This window comes from Falco peregrinus, chromosome 3, assembly GCF_023634155.1.
Source record: "Falco peregrinus isolate bFalPer1 chromosome 3, bFalPer1.pri, whole genome shotgun sequence".
Taxonomy (NCBI): Eukaryota; Metazoa; Chordata; class Aves; order Falconiformes; family Falconidae; genus Falco; species Falco peregrinus.
Genome location: NC_073723.1, coordinates 56,679,211 through 56,705,135, shown reverse-complemented (window position 1 = coordinate 56,705,135; position 25,925 = coordinate 56,679,211). Strand labels below are relative to the sequence as shown.

General features: G+C 38.8%; 1 protein-coding gene across 1 annotated transcript in view; it reads left to right on the top strand.

The window, feature by feature from the left end:
- The window catches only part of LAMA3 (laminin subunit alpha 3), a 123,068-nt gene that overhangs the window by 91,084 nt on the left and 6,059 nt on the right, over positions 1-25,925 (top strand). The window contains exons 45-74 of the mRNA XM_055800349.1: positions 129-179; positions 570-721; positions 1,260-1,370; positions 1,466-1,577; positions 2,117-2,284; positions 3,424-3,620; positions 5,088-5,204; positions 5,741-5,895; positions 7,260-7,401; positions 7,999-8,098; positions 8,476-8,592; positions 8,676-8,855; positions 10,655-10,797; positions 11,860-12,036; positions 13,175-13,326; positions 13,425-13,587; positions 14,072-14,205; positions 14,336-14,486; positions 15,349-15,468; positions 16,376-16,500; positions 16,854-16,974; positions 18,159-18,299; positions 19,089-19,219; positions 20,119-20,250; positions 21,877-22,021; positions 22,301-22,467; positions 23,574-23,763; positions 24,067-24,207; positions 25,012-25,171; positions 25,292-25,419. Of these exons, the coding sequence (XP_055656324.1) occupies positions 129-179; positions 570-721; positions 1,260-1,370; positions 1,466-1,577; positions 2,117-2,284; positions 3,424-3,620; positions 5,088-5,204; positions 5,741-5,895; positions 7,260-7,401; positions 7,999-8,098; positions 8,476-8,592; positions 8,676-8,855; positions 10,655-10,797; positions 11,860-12,036; positions 13,175-13,326; positions 13,425-13,587; positions 14,072-14,205; positions 14,336-14,486; positions 15,349-15,468; positions 16,376-16,500; positions 16,854-16,974; positions 18,159-18,299; positions 19,089-19,219; positions 20,119-20,250; positions 21,877-22,021; positions 22,301-22,467; positions 23,574-23,763; positions 24,067-24,207; positions 25,012-25,171; positions 25,292-25,419 (4,223 nt within the window). The remainder of the gene's footprint in view (positions 1-128; positions 180-569; positions 722-1,259; positions 1,371-1,465; positions 1,578-2,116; positions 2,285-3,423; positions 3,621-5,087; positions 5,205-5,740; positions 5,896-7,259; positions 7,402-7,998; positions 8,099-8,475; positions 8,593-8,675; positions 8,856-10,654; positions 10,798-11,859; positions 12,037-13,174; positions 13,327-13,424; positions 13,588-14,071; positions 14,206-14,335; positions 14,487-15,348; positions 15,469-16,375; positions 16,501-16,853; positions 16,975-18,158; positions 18,300-19,088; positions 19,220-20,118; positions 20,251-21,876; positions 22,022-22,300; positions 22,468-23,573; positions 23,764-24,066; positions 24,208-25,011; positions 25,172-25,291; positions 25,420-25,925) is intronic.

Below are 25,925 nucleotides of genomic sequence, written 5' to 3'. Positions count from 1 at the left end.
GTATGGATTTATGAAAGGGCATCACCATGTTTTAATGGCTGGTATCCTTGAAAAGTGAGGGCAAGAAAGTCAATAATACTATTTCTATAAGAAAACTTTGGTTACTAATGACAGTCTTGTGATTTCAGAATGTTTCAATAATGAACCAAAAGATGTGGATCCCAATGAAGATTGTGACTGTAAGTAATAAAATAGAACTGCACTTACATTGCCTTCTGCTTGTTTTGGATACATACTGATGACTCTTGTAGGGGTGGCAGAGTTTGAAAAGGACTGAAGGTGTCTTGTAATTAATCTTTTAAAAGCAAGCATTCAGCCAAACACTCAGAAAAATGATAAAAGAGGTGGTCAGCTAGCCAGATATGAATGAGGCCTCCTCCTAATTTCTGGCTTTGGTCACTCTCCTTAATACTGTAGCCTTTGTTGTTGCCTTTATTCTTCAGGTGGCACCAGGTGACAACTGTCAAAGTGTTTCCATTGCATCTTGTTTATTAATGTACTCAGCGAAATATTCTCTGCACCAAATATCAATAATACGTATTGTTTTCCTTTGCTCATGTTCCTTCCAGCTTGTGATAGCTGTGTAATTACACTGCTGAAGGATTTGAGCACAATAGGTGACGAGCTTCAGCTGATTAAGTCTCAACTGCAAAATGTCCATGCGGGTACCCACACACTGGAGCAGATGAGACGTCTTGAAACACGCATCCAAGACTTAAAGGTAGGCATACAGAAACAGAAGAGTGGATTTCAGATTAAGCAGGTAAGAGCTGAACCTAGGAACTTATGCCATCTTTTTGTCAGCTTGCAAGGAAACATACATCAACTTTTGATTTCAAATACCAGGTGCTGACAGCATGGGGCTTCACCTGTTAGAAGACAGAAGTTTTTATGTCATGCTCTGAAAGAGAATCAGTATCTCTGCTTTTTCTGAGGCCTACTTACCCTGAAAGCCATCTCCTTGATTTTTCCCTATAGCTCTGCCTTTTTCCAGCACTTCATGTCTCTGCATTACCAAAAACCGCCAACATTCCAATTTCCAATACCAAAATTGATCCTAAAAAATGTTCTGTGGTTGGAATAGCAGTTGCTATATACACAGATAAAAAAGCCCAGGTTTTGGGCAGCAATTGGTCAGCCTTCATGTCAGTAATGCTGCTTTTATTTACCTTGGGTAAAGATCTAACCCCATGAATTTTTGCTTTTTGTCTCCTCTGTGTGAGTGATGTATTGGAAATATTGTTTTCCTTTCTTTTCAGGTCTTATTGAAGAATTACCATTCTGTTGTTCGTAATCAAGGTTCAAAGGTAGATGAGTTGGAGACAGAATTCATTAACCTAAATCATGAAGTAAATACTCTCCAGGAAAAGGTGACTTACTAAATCAATTTCAAAATACACATCTCTTGATAATATGCATGCTGTATCAAGATATTTTTAATCTAATCTGTTTTTTCCCTTGGTAGGCTGAAATGAACTACAAAGCAGCAGAGAGATTATTTAATAATTTCGGCCAAACTCATCAGAAAGGAAAGAATTTGGTTTCACACATACAAATAGTTGTCAACAATATACAAGGTAAAAATAGTTTCTAACTCTATAACATGTTTTGGTTTATGGAATCTTTTCAGTTTATTTACAATATTCTTAATTAAGCATGAGAGGTTTCATTAGAAAACTTTATAAATCAGAATTTAGACATAGCTGTGGAATTCACTCTTCCTATTAGAAATCTAATATATAATGCTAGTTTAGGAGCCTGCCTTCCCGATGTAGTGAATAGGGACAGAGAAGCTTTACCACAGGGACATTTAGAGCAACAAATTTACTTTCATCTGGGTTGCTATCATAGGCTCTTTAAAGTTAGAATCTTAAAATTATCGCTGTGAACTTGGTCATTTGGGACAAATTTCAAGCCCAGTGCCATCTTACTAGCTCTGATTGTGTGACATGGGATGCTTTTCAGCTTAATACATTTAATTAAAAATGGATCTGCTTCATTAAGGAATTCAGGAATAGGCATGGGGTTTTGGGGAAAAAACCAGGCCCTGTCACTTGTGTATTTTGCATACTCTTGAGCACATCTTCTCTCTTGACTTTGACAATACATTTTTCAGTGCTCTTGGAACAAATAGCTGGTACAAATGTAGAAGGTAACAACTTGCCCTTGGGAGATGCTGCCAAAGAACTGGCTGAAGCTCAACGCATGATGACAGAGATGCGAAACCGCAATTTTGGCCAACTTCAAGCAGAGGCAGAGAAGGAGCGAACAGAAGCTCAGCTGTGTAAGGGCTTGTTATTTCAGCTTCTTACTCTCAAGATCGACCTTAAATCTGAAGCATTATTGGTTGATTGGGATGGAGTGCAGGGAGGGGTATTTTGCAATGTATCCCTGGGATCTGTAGCAGTCAATAGTCAACAGGAAAGTGATAGTTTTGGAGTGGATTTAAAGGCATTTTTAGTTTGTTACTGAAGAAACAGAATTGAGCTGGGGGAGAAACCCAGTAGAACTTTCATAACAAGATCAGTCTCAGTAAAATAAAGATGTAACTGATCCTAATACACTTACGCAGTGCTTCTGTGTATTGTAATCTATAGGCTATGGTACATACAGCTATTTTAGAGAAATTACAGGTGTAATTTAACAACAAATTTTCAAAAGCTGCTGGAATATTCCAAGGGTCAGATCATACAAAGATTAAGTTTAGAAGTTCTAGTTGCACTAGTTGTACTTCTTTTTATGTTCTCTGCAAGTGTTTGACTGGGGCATTCAGAAACCTGATTCCAGACGAGACAGCAAGAACAGCAAAGTCACAGGCTTATCTCCTAACCAGGGGCATAGCTGAGGAATGTGAAAGACCTTACAAGTGATAGTAATTTCCCTTAACTTTGGACTTTGATAGCTATGTCTAGAAAGTAACCCTTCTGTATCCTATTTTGTAGGCAGTGAAATGGGCACTCTTAAGAGTGTGATTCATTTGACCTGTTTTGTTTCTACCTTCTTCGAGATTAAATGTGCCCCTCTCTCTCTATTGATTACAGAGGAAGCTTTGGTGACTAGCACAGATGTAGATGTCCACATTGTAGATGAAATTTTTGGTGAAATTGTGTTTGTTCCATATAAGAAAAGAAAATAATTCAGTGTTTGCAGATTGACTTCATCCTTACTTAATTTAGAAAGAGCCATATAAATGTTTATTTGTGCTCTGTGTCTGCAGCAGCAAACCAGTGAGCAGATTTGATCCAGTGAGATGCTGAATAACATCTCTGCTATAGTATCACTGAAATTAGCACTGCAAAGGATGCTCAGTATTTCAGATAACCACAGCTTTCTAATACTAAATGTCAAGCCCTTTTGAAGTAAGTTTGTTCTGGTTCCCTTCTTCTCTGAACAAAACTTTTATTTCTGGTCCTGATACTGCAGTACTGGCACGTATTAAGAATGAACTACAAAAGTACCACCAGGAAAATCATGGGCTTATTAAAAGTGTGAGGGATTCATTGAATGAATATGAATCCAAAATCACTGACCTTCGTGAAGCTCTGAATGAGGCGACGGGACAAATCAAGCAGGCTGAAAACTTAAACAGAGATAATGGAGTCCTGTTGGAAGACATCAAGGTACTGTTGGGGTTCAGGAGAAGAAAGTTAAACCTCAGGGCAGAAGAAGTACTTTTGATTGCTGCTTTTTACCTTGCAAAACCAAGTAGCAGTAATTCTTCAGACTTTCTCCAAGGTGCCTTTCCATCTTTTGATATATGTATGGACAGGTATAAATGTAGTCTATGCCCACTTGTGAACTGTTTGTGTGACCAGGACAGTATGACCCAGACATAGCTCTGATGAGAGCAGGGAAGGAGCGTCTCTGCCTGGTACTTCTTTTCAGCTGCCACTGGCCTTTTTGTTTCCTATTCTAGATCAAATTCCTGATGCTGGTGTATTTTTCGTAGTGAGTTGCTTAAAGTATTTGTTTTTAACAGCCATGAAAGACTGGAGCAATAATGTGGGCAAGACTGTTAAATTATTTGGGATTAATATTTTATGGAAGTGCTTCTGTGATCCTATCAGAAAGGTGGCAAGAAATAGCTGTCATTTCTGAGCAGTGCTTAATTTTTAGAGCTGCTGAAATAGTACAAGAAATAATAAATAATAATTTATTTATAAATGATTATTTAATATATATATAAAATAATAGTTTGCTGCAGGACCCATTCTTTTAAATTAATTGTGGGTTTGCTGAAATACATCACTGTTTTAGCACACTTACGTCTATCCAGTTTGCTAACACTGCTCGAACAAAAGAATTTCTACATTTAACTGTCCTTTTCAGTATTTAATTATACCTTTATGTGCATGGACTGTACAATATGTGTGGCACATATCTATGCATGGTTGTTTTAAAAGATGGACTCATCTGTACAAGTCATAAATCTCCTGATACACTTCTCTGGTAGAGAGAGATTTGACAGATTACAACGATAGAAACCCAACTGAAGAGACCTAACGCATCCTTACCTGCAACACCACTTGTCTGGCTGTGTTTGTGGTGTGCCATTGCCCTAGGGCTACACTGTGGATTGTCACAGGGCTGCTCTAGACCAAGGAGCTTCATTCCCCTCAGAGCTTTCAAGAGGATAAGGTGGTGAGAATTCACCCCCCCCTTTCTGGTAAGATCCCCAGATGAAGGGATAGCGTAATCATTTTATTTCTGCCTTTGAAAGAATGCAAAGATCAGGGTAGTCACCAGGGATCTGTTTTTAGTTTCCAGGTTTGAGAGATCAGACACTTAGATGGCCTGCCCTGACAGTTCATCTCAGCTGACCTGTACTACTTTTGCTTTGAGTGCTAATTACTGAGCCACTGTAGGCTGCTGCCAGCTGTATGCTATGCTACTGCAGACTCCCAAGTTTTCTCACCCTTCTAATCAGTAGCATAGCATTAGTTCCTAAACAGTATAGGCATCTGATTAACAAAGTGATAGCACCTTTCATAAATCCTACTGCAAACTAGATTTTAGGTAGATACGGTTTTCCCTGCGTCTCATTTTTAACTCAATCACATGGTATTCAACCTTTTATTTTTCCTCAGAAACAGATTGAGGAGACAAATGTACAACAGAACGGTATCTTGGATATTCTGAACTCTGCCCGGTCTTCCCTGACACAAGCTAATAGTGTACTTGGATTATTGCAAAAGAGCAAAGAGGTATAACTGACATTCTTAAATTAGGGTTTAAAATCCCACTATCTTGCTGTCACTGTAATGGGTAGCATAGCTCAGTGGCTAGGACAACAGGCGTATCTGGGCCTCACCAAAAGGGAAGGGTCTCACAGCCTATCCTGGGTGCGAGAGGAGCCTGCCTACACAGGTTTCTGTAAGAGCAGCTTGTTGAGGGTTGTGGTGTCTGAGCTGCAGATATCAGAGTTTGGGAGAATATCTGTGAGACATACCATAAGTGATTGTGCTATTCTTGTATTTCTTTCTGGGCGATTGCTTTAGCCACTGTCAGAGACAGGATACCGGGGTAGAATGGTCTTTGGTCTGACTCGATTTTTACCTAATGGGTCTGGAAGCATAATGTAATGACTTAGCAGTTGTTTCCAGTAACTTGCAGGGTAAGTTGGAAGGGAATTTTTTTCCCCTTGATCTCCTCTGATGCAAAGTATATGCAGTACTGAAGGAGACAAGAACAAAATCATGCGTGTATATATAAATACACTTTTTTCTTTATAAACCCATAGGAATATGAAAGCCTGGCTGCTCAGCTGGATGGAGCAAGGAAAGATATGAATGAAAAGCTGACAAATCACTCCTTATCAGCAAGCAAAGAACCGTTGGTGGTGAGGGCTGAAGAACACGCCAAATCTTTGCAAGACTTGGCAAAACAGCTGGAAGAGTACGTTGCCATTCCTGTAAATGAGCAATTTTTGTACATAACATCCATGGTTGCAATGCTCTGTCTGTAACTTCACTTGATTTAATGGCCATTTGCAAAGTTAGAAAGAAAATCAGTTTGTTTTTTTCTGCTTCTTCATGATGTACAGATGTTTTCTTTTCTTTTTTCCCCAGAAACCAGGTCTTCCTGTATTTTTCTTGGGTTTTTTTTTCCCCCGGAAGTGAGGACTCCCATAATACACTTTTGCATTACTGCACTAACACTTCATTAACTTCTTACTAACAAGAAAAAGCCCTCATGTATAGAGTGGGAAGATGTTTAGAATATGTCTGTCTTAGTATTATTTCCTGTACTCGTACTCAGGGATACTTTTATGATGTCAATGAATTAGGGCAAATAATTGGAAGAAATGCTATCTTGGCAGTCTTCAGACACAACTGTTTAGCATTAGTGAGGAAAAGACTTCCTATAGTTTTCTCATCTTTCAAGGAATCTTCTAGAAAGGCAAAAATATTATAAACTTCATTTGAATCAAGTGTTTCCATGGTAAAGTAAAAGTAATGGAGAGGGAATTATGAATGAGGTTTTGGAGGCCTTCTACAGTACATCAGAACAAAATTTAAAAAGCGAAATGCTGATTTTTATTTTTCTTTGCTATGTAAATTGTTTCCATTTTGTCAGTACACCAACTAGAAACTCTCAAAAAGTTAGATTAAAAAATACCTAACTCAGCTGGAAAATTCTTTGCTAAAAAAAAAAAATCATCTATTTTTTGTTAGTTTTCAGAGTGATTTTTTTTTCAGTTAACAAGACACTGTTCTCATAAATACAAGGCGGCTACTACTGGGCAGTTGCGTAGCTCACAAGGAGTAAGTAGAAGAGATTTTGTGTGTTGTTTCTGATTCCAGAGCTCCTGTACTGGTTCTTGGGGAAAACACAAGAGGTCTTGTAGTTGTTCCATCTTGTGCCCCATGTGCCACTCCTGCAGGATGTTGAAACAGCCAGAGGCGATCTGGAAGCTGCAGTTCTCTGAACTCCCTGAACTGAAGTGTATCTGGGGGGCTGTGATCGAGGTGGCTTACTGACCTTGTGTCTTGGTGCATTCTCCCTATCTTAATCATGTAAAGACTGCTTTGGAGACCCACAGTTGTGCTTTTCCGCACGCTTGAACTTATCCCATCTTCTGAAGAATTTTTTCATATTGGTATGCCTCCCAGTGTGATTTTTTTTGGAATGAAATTACAGATCTAACTGAAAAACATTTTCTGTACTGGTGTTACTTAGAAAATACTGAGTTCAGGTCTGTTCAGAATACTTCTCAAAGTCTTTGCAGAACGCTGCATTTTTCACCCTGTTTCCCACAGAATAAAGAACAGTGCCAGGAAGGACGAGTTGGTAGGCTGTGCTGTGGAAGCTTCTACTGCCTATGACAACATTATTAACGCCATGAAAGCGGCAGAGGAAGCAGCCAGCAAAGCTGGGAATGCAGCTGACTCAGCTTTATCGGTAAGTACCCATAAGTGGCCAAATGATAGTAAATTTGCTACAGCTAGATTTATTTTATTTTTTTAACTGTCAGAGAGGCACCCAAATCAAAGAGCTCTGTGTCTTCGCATGCCTTATTTGTCTGTGGCCATTATATGAGTTCCTATTCTTCATGTTCATGAATTAGTCTTGTTCAGTACTAAATAGGCTGGGTACCGCCTCTCTGATGTGGCTGTCCCTATGAATACTAACTGTTCCTTTCAGTGCAAAATAAATAGATCTGCATAAGGCAAGCCCAGTAATCACTGAAGGTGATTTCAGGTATTCTTTTTTACTTTGCACTAGTCATACCCACAAGCTCTTCAGCAGAGGAGTAGCATCCAACAGCTGTGTGCTAATAATTTCTTCCTAACGCCCCAAAAATTTCTCTGAAGTTTGCTGAAGACCAAGGCTGTGTTATGCTCAAGTTAATCTTGCTAACTGTTGCTAAAGATTATCTTCACATGAAATCTCTGCCCTTGTAGAGTTGTTTTTTTAAACTGGATTGGGCTATCTCTTTTACTCTTTAAATTTTAATATTATTAAAGCAATCTTACAGTACCATGCTTCTGTTACCAGACTGTGAAGAGAGAAGATCTATCAGGAAAAGCTGCAAGGTTAAAAACTGAGAGCAGTACTCTCTTGAATCAAGCACAGGAGACTGAAAAGACATTGCAAGGTACCAAGAAAATGATAGTAGACGTGTTGGCCCAGCATGAGAAGCTTTCATTGAACCAAAAATTTTCACAGTTCAGCAAAGCTCTGCAGAACATATTTAACCAGAAGAGGCTAGTTCTATTATAATGGGACCTCTTGTGATGGTTTTTTCCAATGGCAAAAAGGCAAGAAAGTAGATTCCCTACTTCTGCTATGCTATACACCTTTGCAGTAGCCCTGTCCAGCAAATCCTCTGCCTTGTACTTGTTTTGCAGTGCACTCAATGCTCAGCGGCAACACGAGCTGTGCAAGAGTGCAGGCTGGTGCTGTGACACCACCTGTCCAACAGGAAGGTGGTATTTTGTTTAAAATTCACACAGGGCATTCACTGTTTTGCAGCTATTGGTCCAACCCTTGGAGACATAAAGCAAAGACTTGATGTCACTGATGGAAAGAAGAATACACTGCAAATTGATCTTGTCACTCTTCAGAATAATCTCAATGGGATAAACAGAGGTTAGTTACTTACTGATCACTTCAGTTTTGCCTCTTTCATCTATGACTATAAGAATCTGCATATGCATTTGTGTGTGTTTCAGATGATATCGACAGCATCATTACCAATGCAAAGGACATGGTAAAAAATGCCAAGGATGTCACAACTAATGTATTGGATGAACTGCTCCCAATGCAAGCAGATGTGGAAAAAATGAAGAGTACCTATGGAAGCGTACAGAGTGCTGGCTTCAGTAAAGCACTGATGGAGGCAAACAATTCAGGTATTGCAGGAGCTATCTGAGACTTGCCAAGTCACTGTTAAGTGAACATTGTCAGTTTTGCAGCAGAAATATTAGTCATCCAGAAGTTAAGCACCTAGCCTAAGCTAGTGTTCTGAGCTTCCTTTATTGCCAGTAGAAAGGGACTGGCACAGCAGAAGATGACTCAGGCCATCCTGTAGTATGTGTTAAAAGGTGATACCATGGCTGGTGTCTAAAGACTTGGAGGCCAGTGACTAGCAGGGTACCCCAGCGTTCAGTGCTGGGTCCAATCCCATTTAACATCTTCAGTAATGATCTGGATGAAGGGACAGAGCATACCCTCAGCAAACTTGCTAATGACACAAAACTGGGAGGAGTAGCTGATACAGCAGAGGGTCATGCTGCCATTCAGACAGACTTCAACAGGCTGCAGAAATGGCCTGATGGGAACCTCATGAGGGTTCAAGGAGAAGTCCTGCTCCTAAGGAGAAACAGTCCCAGGCACCAGTGTATGCTGGGGGGCGGGCAAGCTTGAAAGCAGCTTTGCAGAAGAGGAAGGTCCTGGTAGACAGCAAGTTATACATGAGCCAGCAATGTGCCCTTGAGGCAAAGGCTGAAATGCAGAAGGTTCCCTCTGAACATCAAGAAACACTTTTTGATACTGTGAGGGTGACCGAGCACTGGCACAGGTTTCCCAGGCAGGGTGTGGAGTCTCCATCCTTGGAGATATTCAGAAGCCATCTAGACATGATTCTGGGCAACTGGCTCTAGGTGGCTGTGCTTGAGCACAGGTGTAGAACAATATGACCTCCAGAGGTCCCTGCCAACCTCAGCCACTCTGTGGTTCTGTGATCTTCTACTGCACTGTCTAGAAAGGGACCTAGACAGTTAGCTTAGGCTAGATGTCTGTTAGCTGAAAGTAAAATGCATTGCATAAAGCATGCATTGAATACAAAACAAGCGACAATCACAATCCCAAGAAGCGTCTTTTTTATCTTTTCAGCAACTTTGTCTGATAGTCAAGTGAGAGAAAACATTTTGAGTAAGATAAATACAAGAGCTAGCCCTGCATGTTATTGCAGAGGCATAAGTCATCCCTGCAGTTACAAGACCAGCTTAGAAGTCATATTTAGAAAAATAATAGCTCTGGATTTCTTTTTATCTGCTTTCCGTATCATAGGATTTCAGTCTGCTAATACTTTCAGGCTATTATTTTGCAATCAGTGGAGGTGAAAAATTGTTTCCTGTTTTAATGAAAGTTGAAATTCTCATAGTATCTCCTTTTCTCCTGAAATAAGCCTGCCCAGATACTATAAGGCTCACTACTGAATTGTGCTGGCTAGCAACCCTGACACAAGAATACAAGACATGCCCTACTTGCTCAGGCCAGTGGTCTGCCTGCTGCAGTATTTACTCTCCAGCTGTGGCAGCTGGAGACGCTACTCAGGGAATGCACATAAGCCTGACCCCTGTCTGTTGTACATTATCCTCATCCTCTCCTAGCATCCACAGTCACTGAATAATAATGTTAGAGAGCATATCCCTGTCTGTTCTATTTAATTTTTTCTTCTGGACCTTCATTTATCTAACACATTTTTGGAAGTGCTGACTCTGTCTGCTTCTGCAAATACCTTTGGCCAGAAATTCCAGGAGTACAACATCCTCTGTATAAACTGCTAGTATCAGTGAGGGCTTCCTAATAATGTAGCACTAATGAAAACAGTTCCATCGTCACCCTGCTCACTGCTTTTCTGATAATCGTGTAGTGATACCTGTTTTCCTCCTCCTTTCTATCAATGATATTTTTTCTTTCATTGCAGTAAAAAAATTGACAAACAAACTTCCAGATCTGTTCAGCAAGATCGAAAGTATCAACCAACAGCTGATGCCACTAAGCAACATCTCTGAGAATGTAAATCGCATAAGAGAGCTGATTCAGCAGGCAAGAGATGCTGCAAATAAGGTCTGTACTGAACATTGCAATCATGCTTGACCTCGGTGGTCTGGACACACAGCAGTACTTTTGTTCCTCTTTCTCTTTCTAAATAATTTTGTCAAAATATGTGTGAAAGACCAGACATACATGTCATTCAACAGCACCACCCAGCACTTCAAGTAACTGTGATGATGGGAAGCATAATAATTTATACACAAAAATGAGTGGATGCAGCAGCATCCTGCTCCATCCTCCTCCCACAGGGCTTTTTTCCCAGGGCATCTCTGCAATACTTACCTGTACAATAGCCTTTTGCCTTCCAAAGTACGTTGTGGTGGCTTTGGCAGCAGTGGCAGAGTCAGCTCTGCAGCTTAGCGGCAGGGCTGTTCACCCACACATGGCCAGTTGGACGCTGACACTGCAAAAGAAGTTGTGTAGCCATGTGTTCTTATATCTCATAGCTGCCCCAAGATGTTATGAGTTGGCTACTAGCACCTCCTTATTAGACTGTGCTTTCTCCATTTAAGCAGCTGCTGTAGTTGGTGAAGGGGTAGCGTGGTCCCTGAGAAGCATCTCTGAGATCATCACAAATAACCTGCAGTTAAAATGGATAAGAGAAATCTGTGACAGTGATGTAAATAGCTGTAATAGGATGTGTCTTTGTTAATATCAGAGATGCATTATAATTTCCAACAGATAGTCAAGTCCAGCTAAGTGAAGCATCAGGATGTGTATGCTGACATCTAAATAATGCATAGGCTTGCTCTTTAGAGCTGCAGGGCACATCTTTCCCTGTCCATGTATTGAAGGTAACAATTACTTGACAGAGGCATGGCCAGGGTTGATTAATTGATGTCTGGACTGAAAAAGTGCTGTGTTAAGTGATAAGTATTGATAATACAGAATGCGGTATTATCCAGTCTGTTTCCTAATTATATTGTTTGGTAGCGTCAGAGCCTGTAGTAACTAATGGCTATAACATGACTAGGATATGTAATAGGATACTTTGCAACTAAAGACAACAGTGAAATAAATAGGAGTAGTAGCAAGAGATAGTTATAATGGACTGAATTTTGTTTTTCTTAACAGGTTGCTATTCCTATGAGGTTCAATGGCAGCTCTGGTGTAGAGGTTCGACCTCCAAGCAACCTTGAAGATCTGAAAGGCTATACTTCACTTTCTTTCTTTCTCCAAAGACCTCAGAGAAGATTAGACACCCCCCAGAGGGCATCAAATAAGTTTGTACTGTACCTGGGTAACAAAGATGTAGGTATATTTTGATATTTAATCTGATTTTTAGAACAGACGATATGCTTTGAGAAACAGATGGGAGATGGTTTATTTTAACTGAAGGTTATAGCTACTGTTTGGCCCATTTATTTGTAATTGCCATTATGTAGTGCCAGAAGTGTTTTGTTCGTTTCTCCACCAGCAAAGTAACTTGTTGGCTAACTGACTGCTTTGCCCTTTGATGCTTTGCTGTTTGGTCCTTTGGAAGTTACTTCTCTGGCATAGATACCATCACACAGTCTTGTCAGAACTGACAGTTTCTGCAGCAGTCAGCACAAACTCAGAGCTTTGACTCTTCCCACAATATAAGTCACTGTGAGTTTCTCTGTCGATTAAAAAAAAAGTGATCATTTCAGTTTTAAAATTCAGTCCCTCAGCTCTTAATTTCTTTCTCTTCTGAATATGCAGAATAATACAGACCTGCTTGTGCATTAAGGCTTGCTCAAGCACAGTCATTCTAAAAATTTCCTGAATGTGGTCAAACTATGTATTTTTAAGTCTTCTTACTTGACAGCAGTACGGTATCTGTAGTGAGTCTTGTGGATACACAGAAAGCTGTTTAAAGGTAGTTGTTCTACACTGGATTTCAGCTTTTTATCTCCTGAATATCTGCCTGGGATATCAGTTGTCAGCATTTTAATTGTTAGTTGTGCAATATGGTATGTTGGAGAAATAAAATGTGAATTGTTTGGGAAAATTACTGCTTCCAGTCACCTCAGCAGAAACTATTGTCCTTGACTGAGTGCTGTTCCAAACATGTTTTTTATTTCACAGATGTTGAGTCTAATTTTTAGTAAAGGTGTCATGTTTTCATGGCTTTAGTTGGGAGATGTTACAAATGTGAAAATTATTTTAGCTACTGTTGTTATAAAAATAAATAGCCACACCAGTTTTCAATTAATTTATAGCTATATTCACTGAATCAGTGCAACATACAAGATTACAATTTTTTCTTCCCAGAACTGATAAACTTAATAACAATTCTCATCATTAGGTGAGTAGATTTTTTTATGACTCATGCACAGTATGATGGTGTCTCTAAGGAAGTGCTGCTGTATTATACCCTCATTAACATTAATCATTTATTAATGATTATTTGCTTTGCTATTCTTAGGCTTCCAAGGACTATATTGGTATGGCTGTGAAAGATGGTCACCTTACTTGTGTTTATAACCTGGGAGATGGCGATGTAGAAATAGATGTGCAGTCATTAGTGACTCAAAGCGAAACTGAGGAAGCTGTTATGGATCAAGTTAAGTTTGAAAGGTATATGACCCACAGTGCACAACAATCTTTTCCAAAACCTGCTAAGAACATCTTTTATTAGTGTGATGTGACATTTTGCCTGTCTGTTTTGGTTTTAGGATTTACCAGTATGTAAAGCTGAATTACATCAAAGCAGCAACATCAACTTCTCCAGAGTATGAAAGCCCTTTGACTGCAAGCAGTGGAGGCAGTGACACTCTCTTAAACCTTGATCCCAGCACTGTTGTCTTTTATGTTGGAGGATACCCACCAGATTTTAGGGTACAAAGAGTTGTTTAGTCTTTTAAAGAGATTTCCATGTTAATCATTCTGTTGTTCTTACAAGTAAACGTTGGAACTAGCAGTCTTTCAAAAGCTGTGTAAAAGTTTATCCATGTCAGTAGGAATAGACAGTATGTAAGGAGATGCTGCTTCCTACAGAATCTGTATAGCTTGTAGAATGCTAAAACTCAAAGCAGGGAGTATGATGGTATTTCATCTGCCGAGGACAGCGTGAAACCTGTCCAGCCCAGCTAAGTGCTATTCCCAATCCATCCATATGACTCCAATTTAAATCATGCTGCAGTACCCCTGGAGTGGTATCAGATGGTTTGGATATTATATAGAAAGATATAATAGTTTTGTGATATTTAGAATGTCATGTTCTGTGTCATTATTATTTGCAGTAAGTTTTAGCAGTTATATGTCAATGTAAAATTTTGTTGGCTGATGTTGACGGAGTGTTTTTGATGACACTATTTTGCAGCCTCCACGTAAGCTAGACTATCCTCATTATGAAGGCTGCATTGAATTAGACAACCTAAATGAGCATATTATCAGCCTTTACAACTTCAAGAGGACTTTTAATCTCAATACCACTGAAGTGCAACCCTGCAGAAGGTATGATATAAACACAGAAGTGTTTCACAGTTCTGTAATTTTATCATTATAAAATTATAATGACAGTAAGTCCATGAAGTAATAGTTTTTGCTCTCATATATTCACATCTGTGACATTCAATTATTACAGGTATAAAGAAGAGACTGACCAAAGCTATTTTGAAGGCACTGGTTATGCCAGTGTCACACTGAAAGAACCAAATACCCTCAGCGGGGTACGCTATGAGCAGACAATTGAGACTACTGCAGATGAAGGCATCGTGTTTTTTGCAGCAAATGGGGTAATTCATGGAATGCTTCTGTCTGTTTTGTTGTCCAAGAACCTTTTTTAAAACTTTGCCTACTTGAGAACATGTTAGATTTACTAATAACTGTGAGGAAGTTTCTTAAAAGTGTTATTTTCATGTGTGTGGCAGTTTAGTAGATTCTGCTGCATGTTTAATGTCATACAGTTTAGTTTTAGGTAGTCCTGCAAGGAGCTGGGAGTTGGACTCCATGGTCCTTATGGGTCCCTTCCAACTTGAGATATTCTGTGATTCTGTAATGGCTACTGAATATTCACATTATGGAGGCTGAGAAAAAAATCCTTCCAAGTAGTTCCTCCATTAGGCCATGCAGAGAATTCAGAACTGAGCGTGGGCAAGGAGGATGTAATTTGAATTGAACCAATTTTGAAATATTGCAGTCCTCCAAAAGTGGAAGTGCACTCTTCCCAAATCTAGATACGGGTGGTAACAGAGTAAGGAAGAATCTAGAAAATGACATGGTGCCTTATACCTGCAAAGGTGCTCCAAACAGCAGTGATGCTACTTATCTAATAATATTATAGGCATGTTTGCAATCACTGTGACACGTTCAGGATAATTTCTCAATGCTATAAAAAGTCAGTAGACGTCTTGAAATGACAAAAAGTCCTCTAGAGATTTGGAGAATACATTTGGAGCTGCTGCCAGATCTGTTTATAACATTTTAAAGTAATTATGGTTGATTATTGTAAGTTTTAGTCTGCTTTGTGTTATCTTTCCCCTTCAAAAGCTTTACTGAAGCAACTAGATAGCTTCATTGCAATTAGTCACATGACAGTGAAATATATATGAAACGTTGGCAGTTTAATTGGGTTGGTGTTTGGTCTTTTTCTTGCAGGATCAGTTCATCAGCGTGCTCATTAAAGATGGTCATACTGTTTTTAGATACAAAGTTGGCTCTGAGCCTCCAAAAGAAATAGAAACCAATACAACTGTAAATGATGGAACATATAAACAGGTATGTCATCTTAAACAATCAAGTGATCATTATTTGTAAAAATACATGTTAGCTGAAACTAAACCCCCTGTTGTAAAGTTTAGTTGTGAAGTTTTCCTTTTGTGTTGAGACATCAAGCTGCTGGAGATTAGTTTGGACATGTGAAAATTAATCTTTCTACTGTGCATTCCTGTGAATAAGTTCAGTTTTAACAGAGAAACCACCAAAGAAAAAACACTTTCACAAAGCAATGCTTTATTTAAAGAGAGCTGTGTACCTTGCAATTGTTAATGTTAGTTTAATATTTAGATAAAGTTTTTTAACCAGCTGAGAGTTTATTTCTTCAGGCCAGGCTGATCTTTGCAGACATCATTTTCTGTTGTTGCTTGTCTACTTAGCTTCAGTCCGGCTGTTTTGAATCACTACCAGAGTGAAATCATAGACATTGTTAAAACCTTTGGCTGCCATGTTGATTCTCCCTTTTCCCCTTACTGCATCTCCAACTAAATAGTATAGGTCACAGGGTCTGCTGGAGGGAATCTTTATGCCATACTGGGTGAAGTTCCCTCCAGCCAGCTGATCGACCTAGTCTTTGTATCAGGCAGCAGCTCCGGAATCTTCAATTGCAAATAGAAGGCAATATTTGAGTCCTAGGTGAGGTGTATTTGTAGGGCAATCTTCCTGAGGAAAATAAAACCTCACCTTGTATTTGGATAGTAGAGTGTTTTCCTTAGGCATTTACTCTGGCTAAATGCCCAGATTTTGCAAAGTGCCTTTAAACTACTGCAGTTGTTCTGGATTTAAGTCATTAGTAAATAAAAGGAGAGGAAAAAACCCTCCATTGTGTCCTACTCTGTGGGAGTACATTTAATCTGCTAAATTCTGGGGTTTCCTCAGTGAAGTAATTCTTATTATTCACCTGTTTCAGATTCATTTGGTGCTTGCCCGAAGTAAGAATACTGTTCACGTTAGTCCTGATATTAAAGCCAACATAAAAGTCTTCCTTTTCACTAAGTACTACTTAGGTGGAATTCCACCTACTCTACGGGAACGGTAAGTAACTATAAAAAGACTTTTTATACACAGGGTTTGTATGGAAACTCCATCTAAACTCTTTCGTTAGGCACTTTTTTTCACACTTTGTTCTGGGTGTCTTATGTAATATGAAAATAACCAGCATATAATGCATGATCATAATCTGTGATTTTTGGCTAACGGTGGGACCTCTGTTGGAGTGTATCCTGAAGATTGGGTTTGATCAGCCTGAAGTATGTGTGTGCAAGAAAGATTGCTTTTGTTCTGTTTTTCTATTTCTTATATTGTCAGCATTTACAGGCTATTGTAATAGTGTGTGCTTTGAAATACCAGGCTACTAAACTCTTTTTCCTTGTACTCTCTGAAACCAGCTTTAATATATCCACACTTCCATTCCGGGGCTGCATGAAGAATGTGAAAAACCCTAACACTGCATCTGTTATTTTTGACGAGACTGTTGGTGTCAGCAAGAAATGTTCAGATGACTGGAAGGTAACTAACAAAACCCCTTAAAAACTTCTGCTGGATTTCACGGAGTCTGGTCTGTCTATAAATCCTGGACCATTATGTTTTACTTAGATCAAAAATTATATTTGGTTAACATGTGACGGTAATAAAAGAAGCTGGGCTTGATATAAATATATGGAAGAAAGGAGACTCCACCCCTATTGTGATAGCTTGCTCCAGCACATAGTCCACCTTCTTAATCAATACTGTGTACAATTAAGAATTCATATTTACCATGTAAACTTGTTGGCTTCCAGTTGCTGTTATTGATTAGGCCGGAATACTAAGTTACTTAATACTATTCGGGATCTTTCCTCTCTCCAAGGTGCTTATGCTTCCTAATTAAATGACCTCTCAACCTTTTTTCTTGAAAGAGCTAAAAGACACTACTACCACTGAAGTCTCTCATTCTAAGGCTATTGCTCCACTCATCTGATTGTTTTATAATTACTTTCTGTGCATTCTTGAGTTTTGCCACATTCTTTTTAAAATGGGACAAGGTGACATTTCAGTGTTGGCTTAACCAATGCTGCATGCAGAGATGAAAATTATCCTGCTTCTACTTACTGCTACTTACATGGTGCATGATTCCATTTCCCTTTTTCCTATGGCACTGCACTGAATGCTTGTGCTCGCTTGCTTTCCCTTTGTGGTATCTAAACCTTTCACAGATCAATTTCTTTGCAGGTCATTTCCCTCCACAAAGGATCTGACCTTCATTCTTCATCTGTATCTGTATAACTTCTCATGTATTAAAATGTGTTTTGTTCAAAAGGGCTCAGGTGTATTCTGTCCTATGACTTACACTGTTTCAGTTATGTAGCTCATCTGCACAGCTCTGTACTTATGAGCCATTCCTCCAGCTGCTTACTTTTACGTCCCCAAATGTGAAAAGTTTCAAAGCCATCATGCCGATGTAGCTAGAGACGAACAGCTGATTGTACTCGGCAAGCCTCACCTCCCTTTGGAGTTTCTCAGATCATAATTAATGCTGGTGAAGCCAATTCAGTCAATCTGTTCTGTACTGAAATAATTGTACTTGCAGTTTGCCTTGTGCTTGGTTTTGGCTGGAGACAGTCACAATTATGTTGAGTAGGGCAGTTGTCCCATGTTGCCATTTCTTCTGATTAAAAGGAGAATCATTGAAAGCATTATTATCTCTTTTTCAGCTCGTTAGATCTGCAGCTTTCTCCAAGAAGGGAACACTGAGTCTGAGTGCGGCAGGTTTCCCATTTCCCAAGGATTTCCAAGTTGGCTTTGGCTTTCAGACCATGTCATCGACTGGAACACTCTTAAATTACAATCTATGGGTATGAAACATGTTCCACTTAGAATATGTGATTGCTTTGATTTCTGAATCAGTCATGCCTGTTTGTGACTCTGTCAGTTTGGCATCAGTTTGTGTCCTAAGTCTCAGGTAGATTCCTGTCTTTTAAGCCAAGAAATAGCTATTAGAATCATCTTTTGAGCATGGCATCTTGCACATCATAAGCCAGAGAAACGCATCCTGGCAATTTCTTCACTGGACCAAGAAGCAGTTTGACAAGTAACTGAACTTTGAACTTGAGCCTTCTGCAGAGTAGCACATGCACACTTAACACCACCATCCCAGTAAGATAACTGTTGCCTAATACATTTGGCCGAAAATTTTCCCAGCAAATACTGGCATTCTGCCCACACAGAAATGTTACCACCCGTGATGAAATATGCAGAGGAAACCGGTTGATTTTGGTTATGTTCCCTCAGAAAGCAGGGAAGTTCAAGCAGAATCCCATTCTTGCTGGCTGGAGGAGTTAAGAAATGAGCACACACCAGGCATTTGAGAAGTGGAGAACTGAATCCTCTGCTTTTTGTAAAAATAACTTAAGTATTTAAAAAAACAGTTTAGTATTCAGAGTGCAGAGGTATTTTAAAACAGGAACTGGGCTAATCATTCAGAATTTGGTTTAATACCTGGTACTAAATGACTGAGAAATGCAGTTTTAGTGTAAGAAAATTTCTTTGCCAGAAGAGACCACTAAGAACTGTATTAATGGTAATATCAAGGCGAACTAAAGGCATTTGCAATTACCTGATCGTTTTGTGGGATTCTTTTATAGCCTAATATTCTTACCATCTTTCTGAGACCTGGCTCTGTAGTTGCAAAGATGATAGAGAAGGAAATCGAACTGAAAAAGAAATACGAAGATGGGTCAATGCATTATGTGACAGTAATAAAAACAGACAACACGTGAGTTCAGTTCTTTATCTGATTGTTTTATGTTTTGGTTGGAGAAAGAAGATTAAATTTTTTTGTGACTTGTTCTTTTGGTACACTGCTAAAAATGGCCTCTGTTAGCAAAGGATACTGAAATAACGAATCAAATGGAGATTTTTTGGTCTATGAATGTCTATGTCAGTCCCTGTGATGTTTCAGCTGTACACCTGCATGTCTTTTATAGATTTTTATAGACACTATGCATGTCTTTTATAGATAGTGTGAGTTTTGACTGTTGCTCAAAGCTGGAGCTTTGGAGCTCTTCCCCTTCCCATAGTTTTTACATATGTTACTGTAACATAGGTGGTTAAAGGCCCAGGGAAGAAGCTAATATTGTGTCTCCTTTTTCAATAATGATCTGTTATGCAGATATTGGAAAAGACAATATACTGAAAGATTTTGAAATCATATTGATTTCTTTGGAACACATAAAATGACATAAATGTTAGTTGAAGTGGAAAGCTTTGAATGATTTGCTATAACTTTGGGTTATATATAACTTAATATTATCTGTACTAGTTGTTGCTAACATGTTAAGTGCACCATTTTGACACAAAGGATGAAATCCTGTCCCGTATTTGTCAATGAGAGTTTTTTCATGAATTTCACTTGGATCAGGATTTCACTGTAGGATTGAAGTACTAGTTTCAACTCTGGCTTAGTATCTACTGCTGAAAAGCAGAGCAGTTTCCTGGCAGTCAAAAGAGTACATACTAAAAAAATCCCAGAAGTAAGCTAATGAAACTGTACCATAATTACAATGTAACAAGAAAACACATCTGTCAAATGCTTCTCTCTTTTTGTGTATATTTCATTTAGGTTCATAACTATTTCTTTAGATCTCATGCTTATTTTTATTCATGTTGTTTCAGAGTACATCTACTGGTTGATGATGAGTCGGTAACAGCATCAGTTGACCCTCTCAGAGCACAGGCATTAAATGAACCTATAAAATTTGGTGGAGATAATTTTGAAGGCTGCATTTCAAACATCTTTATAAAAAGGTATTTGGCCTACAAAAATTTCTGTTGCATGCATTTTATCCTGTTTTCTTTCTTTAATCATATTAAAATAACTTTTTGCTAAATTGCTTTTCTTCTACATGTGCAAAGCTTTCAAGAACGTGTAACCTTGCTGCCCCCAAATATTCTTTCATTGAGGTAGACTATACATGGTATCAAGTTGTAATTAAATCTGCTGTTCAGATGTAATGGGATTTTAGTCTGAATCATACCTGTTTAGTAGTCTTTTAATCAAAGAATGAACTCAACATGGTGAATTGCAGTGTCCCAACAAGGCATCCAAAAAGATCTGCTAGGTTGTATCTTCATAGCTGCACAGGGAGTCAGACAATGAAATGAGGAAAGCTTACTGATAGAACCAAAATGGGTAAACAAATGAGAGCATATGTATAGAAACCATGTGCCTGATTTATGTTGTCTGTTTTTTTTTTTCACGTTTATCTGGTTAATAGAGACATCTTACAGGCAAAATTTACAAGCAAAATCAGGCATAAATATGTTCTTTAAAGGAAAGCATTCCTCAAGTCACAAGTGGTGTCCTAGTGGGGCTTTGTTTTAGCTAAGTTTTGACAAATATTTATACATGTGTAGAGTTTACAAAAAATTGTGTATTTTGATTATCATAGACTCACAGTATGGTTTGGGTTGGAAGGGACCTTTAAAGATCATCTAGTCCAACCCCCCTGCCATGGGTAGGGACATCTTCCACTACATCAGGTTGCTCAAATTATATCTTCATTTAAAGCACTGCAAGACAATTAAGTAACCAGTGTATTAACTTTCCCATAAAAAAAAAATTGGAAAATTGCTTTTAGTACAAAAATAGATGGAGAATTAATATTGTGGCTAGTGTGATTGAGTGAATGGAGAACTGGAACAGAACTGAAGAAGTTCAGGTTCTGCTACCACTCTTCTCATAGAAAACCAGGGGCAAGGAGCTTCATTGCTTTTTCTACTTGTAAAGTGTTCTGTAATTTACTGATTAGCAGTGCTGCATACAACTTATGAAATTATAGTATTACTTAACATTATTCTTTATACACACAGGATGTTGGTTTTGACAGTCTTTCTGATAATGTGGTTATAATACTAAAGCTATATATTAAGTTGTGATGGGCTTTGCCCCTTGACAAATCTCATTAAAACATCTTATTTAAGGAGAGGGTGAATCACTGAGTTAGCAGGACTTGATGTTGCCATTTTTTCTTGATCTGCCACTGGTTATGCATAATTAACCAGCAAAGTTTTGTAGTCTGATCCAGAAATCTTCCTCAGGCAAGGCTGCTGACATTTTTTGCCCTTTTTTTTCAATGGAATATTGGTTTATTTTGAATAGATAGCTTTCAGCAAAAGATACTTTGTTTAGAAGAAATGCAAATAAAACATCAGAGTTTTTCCATAGCCAAAAAGAAATGGGCAGAACCAGGACAAATACGAACTTTTTACAGTATCGAACATATATTTTTCATCAAAAAATAAAAATCGATACTTTAATGTCAGGTCACTGGGAAATCTATTTTGTACAGAACATAGTTTTACAATATGTTGTTGATTAGGCTAAAGAAAAGGAATGCTGTGTCACAGCACTTACTGCTTTCATCACTCTAGGTCAGGACAGCTCCCTGAGGTTCAAAATCTTGTTAATTATACTGCAAAGACTGGTGTATTCCTTGGAGTGTGCCGCAAATACAGGAACCTGGAACCAATGCTGCTGAAGGAATTTAAAAATCCTCTCAGGCTTAAGGTGCTCAAGGTATGCTTATTTTTACTGTCATCTTCACTCCATATTGTCTGTACAGCCATGGTTTATAGAACTGAGATTCAGATGTTATTATTTTCCTTCCATCTCACATCTGAAGCAAGTTCTTCCTGTGTTGAAGTTGCATGCTAAACCCATACCTGTCCAGAATGACAACAACTTCTCTGCCATTTAGAGAAGTCTGTTGACTGCCTCAGGTGGGGACTCTTAAATGTGTAGATTGAAATGTTTTTCATGTGCATGCATAGTAAATGTTTTGGTTCTGTCTTACAGGTACAGAATGAAAAATACCTTGAGTATTTGAAAACCACTAATGTGCAAAACCAGCAAAAACACAACTTACCAACCCAGCTAAATGTCAGCAGTGAAGCGTATCTCCTTGGAAACATCCCCAACAGTTTCATATCCTATATGTTTTCTCCACCGTCATCTACAGACAGGTAATACAAATGTTATATGTTCTCCTAATACTTGAATTGTCAAAACTGCTGGAATCTTTGGGTACTAAAGAGTTAGGATTTTCATCTTGCTTATAGGGTGTTGTGACCCAACAGACTTCCCACCTCCTACTCAGAGCGGGGAATCCACTTCATCACTTACGGGCCTGGGTGGTAATCACTAGGACTCACAGTGTGATTAATATGATTACTTTAATGAACACCATAAATCAATGCCCATGAGCAAACTTCTATCCCTTGATAATATTATAATAAGCAACACACAGGAAAGTAAAGAAATAGCTACAGAGTTGATCAAAACATTATAGTAAGCTACAAGCGAAAGAAAGTAAATAGACACAATGACCTGCTCAGAGGGAAAGCGCAGTGTGACAATGATAGGGAATTTCAGGCCAGCTAAGAGGGAGCTCCATAGAGCGCTCTCTGAGTTGTGAGATTTTATACCCTTGCAGTCACGTAGGCTTCTTGTAGAGACAACTTCGATAAGCAAGCCTTTTTTATCAGTTTAGACACAACACAAAGGTGTTACAACACTGGCTGTGTGTTCCCCCTTAGCTGATAGATAGTTTTATCTTTTGGGTTTTGTTCCCATTGAGATGCAGGGTGTGAGCAAGGCATTGTTATCACATATGCACAGTAGGGATCAAGGGACTCAGAAAGGGAGAAACTTACCCGGCCTATGCCCTGTCCTGCTCCTCTCTTATGGCTTCAATGGCAGTTTCCCTTCTTCAGCACACTTCTTTGTTGTTTTTTCCAAATAGCAGCCTGAACCTCACATGGAGCATAACAGAACAGTGCTTCTAAAGGTTCAGGCATATTTTTTTCTCTGCTAGTATTTACCCAAACTGAGTAGATTGACTTGGATATGGTGGAAAATTACAGTGCATATTGATGTCAAGTTCTAAGCCTGAATACGTCAACTTTCATTCACGTTCAGAAATGCAGGCGTTGTAGAACCCTGTGATTCCACCCAAAAGCTATTCTGTGTTTCACAAATCAAGTTTCACTGGCATTTTTCTGGAGTACAGAAAGAATACAAGAATTAACAAAATAGACCTGTATTTGAATATGCTTACTTTCCTCTACAGGTTACTTTTTTCTGTAGATGTACGGACTCGATCATCAAGAGGATTAATAGTTTACATGGAGGAAAGATCTGAGGGCTCTTATATGGCTCTCCACATTTCTAAAGGACGTTTTGTCTTTTCACTTGGCTCTGGAGGAAAACGAATCAAAATCAAAACCAGTATTAAATACAACGATGGGCAATGGCACACTGTAAGTAATATGGCATGGGACCATGATGAAACCACAACTAGCATTCAGCCGGCACAGCCTATTGAATTTTTAAGGCATTAGAAATCTGATTTTGGTCATCTGAAGTTAATGCCGATGCCTGAAATTTCATGTGGTTGACAGGCCTCTGTTATGACGCAACTTATAGAGACTGATGGTCCCAGCATGTTATTTTCAGTTTAAATATTTCAGCAAAATGTGGTGTTTAAGTTAAAGTAAAAAAGGCTCTAGTGGCTTTCATTGGCTTTGGGGTTTTTCATTCTGTTATGTTTGTACCCTGCAAAGGTGGTCTTCAGCGTAGATGGGAAGGATGTCCGCCTTGTTGTTGATGGTCTAAGGGCCCAGCACGGAAGATTAGCAACAAATTCTGCCATCAACATTAAGCCACCAATCTACGCGGGAGGGCTGCCATCACTGAAAAGACAGGTAAGTAACTGACACATACACACACACACTCCTTGTGCTGCACTAATTACATGTGAAAGTGTTAATATGCAGGATCTCCATGCTGAAAAGGTTTGGGGGATATTTCCAAGCACCAAGTGAGCACCATCTGTGACTGGTGTTTGCAGTTGTTCAGATCTTTTCCTCACTTGTTCATACAGATCTCAGCTGGATCCATATTTTCAGCGTGTGTTGCTGAGACACTGATGACAACTGTGTACTCTTTTCATTTCTATTCTTTAAAAAATAGAAAAGACCGAAGTCACATTTGTAATTCCACTAATACCCTTTTCCCACAGAATATTCACCTCAGTGGACTAAGTGATAATCTGTAAAGAAGCAAAGGAATCCTTCTCATTAAGGAATTATGAATGTAGAAGTGGATTTCAATCTGAAATATGTCTGGTTCATATTACTTTAAAAATTGGACACTTAATCATGCAGGGCATTTTATAAACCCAAATGTAAATAAACAGCCTTTTAGGAAGGGAAGGACATACTTGAGGTTTCACAAATCCTGTTGTGTTGTTGTTTTGACACATCATTGGGAAGTATCTGTTCTGCAAGCAGGAGTTATGTTAACTCAAAATCAACTGTTACTTTCCTGTTTTAAATTCTTTTTAAAAAAATTTTGGAATACCTTTTCACTGCATCAGATACGGGGTTTAGGTGCCTTTAGTGCCAGCTGGCTTTCTACAGTCCAACAGTAAAAAAGAACTAATGGGTATTCTTGCTAAAAAAATTGCCGTCATGCTTCAGCATTCATGTTTTGAAATATGCTTTCAGAATATACCAATGAACAGTTTCAAGGGTTGCCTGAGGAATTTGAAAATGAATGGAAAAGTCATGAATGCACTTCAGCAAAAATATGGTGCACTTCCATGTCTGGATGTTCCCATGGATACAGGGATTTACTTCTTTAATGAAGGGGGCTATATCACCATTGGTAAGCTGTGTAGAGATTATGGTATATGGAATTATGAAATATGTGCATGTATAAAGATTATTTTTTTTTATATGGTTTTCCAGTTACCTCCTCCTATGGTCGTTGTTTAATTCTCCACAGGTAATTTGCTGACAGGCCTGGATTTTAGGATTGTATTTACCATTCAGCCAAGGAGTCCAACAGGTGTACTCCTCCATGCTGGAAGCAAGCAAGACAGCTACTTGACTATTTACATGGAAGGAGAAAAGGTAAGTACAATCTGTGTTTCCATTTCAGCTGTATTGACCTCACGCAGCAGGGGGAATTCTGATCTTAAACTCTGGACTTATATATGTTACAACATTTGCCTGTAGGTATAACGTTAAACAACTTCCTCAGAGTTGTTTAAAATGGTCACATGGAAAATTGAGCATTTAACCTGTCTCTGTGCCTCCATTAGCAGCTTCCATTGTTTGCACACTACTTTGCACATGCTTTCTTCACAGTGGTCAGCAGTAGGGCTCAGTCGCAATTTTCTCAGGCTTCTGAGCCTTTGCAAAAACCCGCTGGGGTTTTGGCCAAAGACTACAGAACTCTGTGGCTTATTCCCACTCCCGTGTCGGTCATCATGTGGCTGTACTGATGCTGCTCCATAACCATGTCTGTTATACAACTTGAACAGTCTTGTCTTGTGTTAGCACCTTCTCTAGTTGATGGGTGTGCCATAGTGGTGATTATTATCGCTGTTGCTTTTTCATAATGTAACAGCTTCAGA